This window comes from Cyprinodon variegatus, unplaced genomic scaffold (genome assembly GCF_000732505.1).
Source record: "Cyprinodon variegatus isolate N-32 unplaced genomic scaffold, C_variegatus-1.0 Scaffold330, whole genome shotgun sequence".
NCBI classification, from domain to species: Eukaryota; Metazoa; Chordata; class Actinopteri; order Cyprinodontiformes; family Cyprinodontidae; genus Cyprinodon; species Cyprinodon variegatus.
In genome coordinates this window covers 781,767-787,624 of record NW_015150783.1, presented here as the reverse complement: position 1 = coordinate 787,624, position 5,858 = coordinate 781,767, and the positions used below count along the sequence as shown (strand labels likewise).

General features: G+C 37.5%; 1 protein-coding gene across 1 annotated transcript in view; it reads left to right on the top strand.

Annotated features, from left to right (window-relative positions):
- The first annotated feature begins 2,201 nt into the window (after positions 1 to 2,201).
- stab1 (stabilin 1) overlaps positions 2,202 to 5,858 on the top strand; it is a 163,052-nt gene continuing 159,395 nt past the window's right edge. Inside the window, exon 1 of the mRNA XM_015385033.1 lies at positions 2,202 to 2,663. Coding sequence (XP_015240519.1) covers positions 2,604 to 2,663 — 60 coding nt within the window. The 5' untranslated portion in view covers positions 2,202 to 2,603. The remainder of the gene's footprint in view (positions 2,664 to 5,858) is intronic.

Below are 5,858 nucleotides of genomic sequence, written 5' to 3'. Positions count from 1 at the left end.
AAGATGGCTACACTCCTCCACGTCAAGGAGGAAGCCATGGAAGCCACAGCCAAATGCAGCTCTGAGACACTACGGGGCCATCCATCTTCCAGAGATGGTAGATGAAACACATGCCTCAAGTTGGTGCAGAACTGGCTGCACAAGCAAAACATATGTGATGTGCACAGAGTGCAAAGTGTTCCTGTGTGTTTCCAAGAAAGGGAATTCCTTTTTGAAGTATCATAGCAAGTAAGCACAGGAGAGAAAAACAAATGTGATGATGGAAAGTTCGGTCAGTGTGAAATTCATTGATATGTTGATGTTTGTATATTTTCTTTGGGACAAACTGGTTGCCATTGAGGTCGGTTGCCATCGATGTTCAATTTCAAATGTATGGCGTTCCGATTTCCACTGCATTGGACACATGATATTTCAAAAATAAAAAAACTGCTTTCAGTATTCTAAATACCTTACGGAGATTGTGTAATAAAAAAAAAAAAGGTGATTGGACAATATTCTCCTGTGTTTTTTATTTTATGGACCCTAAATGTCTAAAATCTATGGAGCCCCTAAAGTGACATGGAGGGAAAAAATTAACTTTTGCGAGATCCCGCAATAGTTTTTCAAAATCTCGCAATACTTTTGCAAAAGTTCTTTTTTCCCCCTCCATGTTCCTTTAGGGGCTCCGTAATAATCCGCCCTCCTGCAGAAAACTTCAGGCTGTGTCTGCCACAGTTTTTCTAAATTCCTCTAACCACCATAGACTGGAAACTGTGATTGGAGGCTGCTGATTTCCTACATCAGGATTTGCGATCTGCTGCAGCATATATAACTCCTTTCGGCTGGTCTGTAGATAATGGAAGATCTTATTTACTCAATTCATCCAAGTCTGGATCTAGATCTGGAATCTGCCTGGGGGGTTGAAGGATTATATGGTGGTGGTCTATCTTTTTCTGTTGCTACCATAGTTTGCATGACTAACTAGTTTTCTGGCGGGATCTTTACTTTTGTTTAGAACCTAATATTGCTAAAGCAGGCCCTGGACGAAGGCAGTCAGCCACAGTCGCTGCTGCAATATTTCTAACATTTTTCCATCACGCATATCCCAAGCGCGGTCGCTGGGATGCGGTGCTGGTATCTCCAGCTATTTAGGAGTGAGAGGCAGGGTACACCCTTGACAGGTCGCCAGTCCATCGTAGGGAAACGGAGACAAACAACCATTCACACTCACACCTAAGGAGAATTTAGAGAAGCCAGTTAACCTAACAGTCATGTTTTTGGACTGTGGGAGGAAGCCGGAGTACCCGGAGAGCCCACGTATGAAAAACGTGAACATGCAGACTCAGTGCAGAAAGACCACAGGCCGGGATTCAAACCCGGAACCTTCTTGCTGCAAGGCAGAAGTGCTACACACTGCCCCACTGAGCAGCCTGGGAGACTAAACCAAGACAGGCTAATCAACAGAGTGGGAGCAGGGTTGGGCAAGACCAATTAGGAGGAAGCCAAAGGGAAAGAAACAAACACAAAGGGGCAACAGAGAGTAGAGAACTCAGAACTGGTAGAAATCAACTACAAATACACAGAACAGAGGGCAGGACCCTGACAATATTAGACAATAACTGATTGGGAAACAGTTGGATGGACCTATCGACCTCTCAGTAGCAGTGCAGAGCATCTCCTTCCCCTCAAACCCAAATCCATCTTCTGATGGCGCCTCCTGCAGGATAATGCATCAAATTACAAGTTCATCTCAAACTGGTTTCTGGAACGTGTGAGTTCCAGGATCTCAGATGATCTTCACAGGCATCAGATCTCAGTCTGGCTGAGATGTGGAGGAACAGGAGGTTCTTATCAGGGATGTGCAATGAAATCTGCAGCCTCTGTGAGATTCTCTCATTTAAAAATAGACCCTGATCTCTGCAGATAGTCTCTGGCATCTTCTAACATCTCTGCTCATAGGTGGAAAACATGAAAAAGCAAGAGGTGTCTGATAAAGAGGGCAGGGAGTTTCTGCGTTCTTATTAACCTCAGAAATGTTGGATGGGTTTTCTGCCATGTTTAGCTCTATAGAACCAGCCCGACCGCTCCAGCCATGGAGCAACATTTCACCAGTACCTCTGCTGGCACCACTGGGGATGAAGTGGGAGGAGATGACCTCTGCTGGGAGGTTCCTGTCTTTGCCAGTTTCTGTTGTGTTTTCCTCCCCAGATGAGAGGAAAAGGACAGCAGCAGTCGCTCCCAGCCTTGGCTGCTGGACGCTGGGCTCAGGGGCAACTTGTTGCTGTAATTTCTCGGTTACTTCCTCTCACATCAGGCTCAAAGAGTGCGAGGAATTCTGCTGATAACACCGTCGACGCCTGGATCCACCCTGTTGTTTGTTATCATAAGAACTTGTAGATTTTTTCTGCCCGTTTATGTACGGATGAGAAGGAGGCAGCTCTCAGTTGACAGTTTGTCCTCCTGGAATGGCCATTGTGTTCCTGAACAGAGGATGTTCCTATCTTTGTGTTTTTTCCTGAACTAAGCCTTGAAGGTTGCATTTAAAAGTTAGCTGTTTAGTTAGATCTTAACTACTGAAGATACTGAAGCTTTATTTTTCCTCTCTGGACCTGAGACTTTGAGCCATGTTGCTCTTTCTCCTCGTGTCGCTGGATTTCTGCATCCAAACATCAGGACAACAGCAGGTAAACCACCTCAGACCCACTTCTGTCACTTTATCATCTCAGCTCTAAAGTAACCAGCGCAGAGGACCACAGCGCTGCATATTTCCCCTTGTCCAGTTATTTCTGCTGAATGAATGAAACACTTCCTTTGGCTGCAGAGAAAAGCAGCATGGACCGAAACCTTCTTTTGTTACAATTGGGAAACTTTCAGGAAATTTTGATTTACAAATCTGGATCTAACTTAGAGGTTGTTTACATCCAATATGTTTTTTCTCCTGTAAATAACTATTGGTATTAAACCAGCAGCACTAGTAAACTCAGACTGCAGTGTGATCTTGGAGGTCTATTAAGAATGTGAGGGTTTAGTGGATACGTCCCATCCTGACGGTGACAGTTTTCTGCAGCAGCACTGTTTCCTGTTAAGATGTTTCACTTGCTGGGGGATGACATTTTTTACTTCTGTTTCTAGATGGAAAATTTAAAACATTAAGAATGAATCTCATACAGTAATTGTTGAGCTCACTAAAGCAACTATTAGGTAGTCAAGAGCAGGAAGTCAAACAGCTACACTTTCCATAAAACCCTGCTGCCCTAAGAGAGAATTAGATTTTAGTTTTACTAATGAAAGTTTTTTCTTTCATCTGCACATCTTTATTATTGAGGTTCCTCAGGGTTCGTTCCTCTGACCTCTTCTTTTTCTCTTCATTTTTCCGTTGTGGCTTCCAAATGATTAAACACATTGCTGTTGGGTCCTAATGTGGGATGTTGATTTTATTGTTTATCTGATTCTTTTAGATTTTTTTAAATTAGATTTTAAGTATTTACTTATTTTTTTGTTATTCCCATTTTATTGTTTTTTTATTCTTACTTACAAATCTTAAATGAACACCATCATGCGACATCTACACATTCAGCTTTACAGCTTAAAGCTTTGATGTATATTAGCCATTTTGACCTACATTCATTAAGTGAATTAATTTTTAGTTTTAACTTACAGGGCAGCTTTTCTATTAAGAAGATTTTATTTTCGATGTCTATCAACCTTTGTTTAGAAGTATCCTTCTAAAGCCAATTGTAAGTTATAAATAAAAAACAGGGCACGGTATTCAAATATATTAAAGTCGTAGGGAAGCCATATTTAAATGTCAAATCATTCTGGCTTAAACATGTACATAATTGTACTATTTATCAGAATATATTGTCCTGAAAGTTCGAAAATTTCTATTTAAAAATAAATCTTGTCGTTAGGCCAGTTAGTTCTATGTCAGCCTGAACACAAAAATTCGGCCAATAATCTATCAACGGTCATCTGTCAATCTAATTTTTTCGGTCATAGCATTTTAATTCATATGTCGCAGCTAAAATACGCAACGGTTGAAATAAGAAATAAGACTCATTATTTATTTTCCCATTTAGAACTGCAACGGTTGGAACAGCCGCTTCCATACGACTTCTAGAAAGCAGCATAAAGTGAAATTTCTATTCAATTAGGTTTAATTAAAATTCTATGTCTTATTAGGTCAATATACTTTTGATGAAATTTAATTTAAAATTACAGTTTTCTATAAAATATGAATTAGAACTCAAGAAAAACAGATAAATTCAGCTGTAATTTTTTTAAAATTTGTTTTGGGAAAAAAAATTAGCAGATGAAAACTGGGATCCTTTCTTAAAACCGCTGAAATGATCACCTTATTGTTTTCAAATAATTTGAAAAAATAAAATAGAGAATTAAATAGTTTCTCAATCATTTGCACTTGAACTATTTTAAATGTTAAGTATATTCTAAACATGTACTTGATTAAGACGGAAAGTTATTTGTATGTAATTTTTTATTTATAAAAAACGTCAACAATTGACCAAAAGGATCATTTTCTGCTAACAAACAATAACTAAGCCTCTTCTGTCTAAGCCGCAACTTTCCATATGGGTTTATGCTCTAAATGCAGTTTCAATTTGTTTTATATACCAAAAATAATTTTTTCTTCACCTATAAATATGTTTTAGAATTGATCAATATAATTGTTTCTATGGAGATGATCACTAATTAAGATCCTTGAAGGTTTTCCAGCAGTTAATTTAGGGAAATATGTAACACTGCTTTTAATTATGCTTTTTTGTCAAAATAAAGAAAAAAGGTTAAATATCTTGATGTAAATTTTGACTTACATTTTTTCTTATAAAGTCTTATTTTAACCCTGTAATGCCAAATGTATCATATTTGATACAAATGGTTTCTGAAATATTTTGCATCCGACACCTTTTGCATAATTTAATGCTAAAAACTTTGCTCAAAATCTTATTGTACACAATCAGATATACCTGATAACAGCCAGTAGAAGACTACACAAAAAATAATCTTGACTTATCGCACAGTAATAAATTATTAATATCAAAAATGTATTTCTGTTTTTTCTTTTTACATATTTTGTTAAAAGGCCAAATAAGGACTTCAAACCCAAAAAAAGTTATTTTCTGTTTTGTTTTATTCCTGGATCAGGCTTTAAATGGTTAAATAAGATAAAATCTTGCTTAGATAATTATTAATTTTATTTGAGGATTGTTCTGTAACTTAATTAGTTATAGTTTATCTAAGTTACTTTCCTTTTACTTGAGCGGTTTTTTTTATTTTTCATTTTTTTGTACTATTTCCACCACTGCATAGCAGTAAATACTGTCCAGGAATGTTTTCTGATGCTGTAACATGTCATGATATATATTTTTTTTATTTGGTCGATATGATACGTATGTAATCAAAATGAGAGCCACAGAAAAACTGCCCAGAATTTGCTAAAAAAATCCACATTTTCAAGCACATATGATTCTCATTTGAGGGACATATCTTTTAATATAAAACATCCCATTTCTACACGTATACATGTGCTATAATATGTGATTTCCATGTAGTACATGTGATTTTCTGATGTGAAATCCATAGGATTGTTCTGTAAAGGAAAACCGGAACCTCAGTGAATCACAGCAGCTGTAATCTTGGACTTTAATGTGTGCTGAAAAATGGAAATGTGGTTTAAAGGGGTGATAGAATGATTCTATAGGGTATCTGGTCCTTCAGGTCTCTGAATAGGGTGTGTAACTTTGGTTGGGCTGAAAATGGCATATTAGCTGTTCTATGAGCCCTAATGTAGCCTGGTTAAAAGCCCTAGAATGAAATGACAGGTTTTCTTCCTTTTATGGTATGATCATGAATATTTAGAT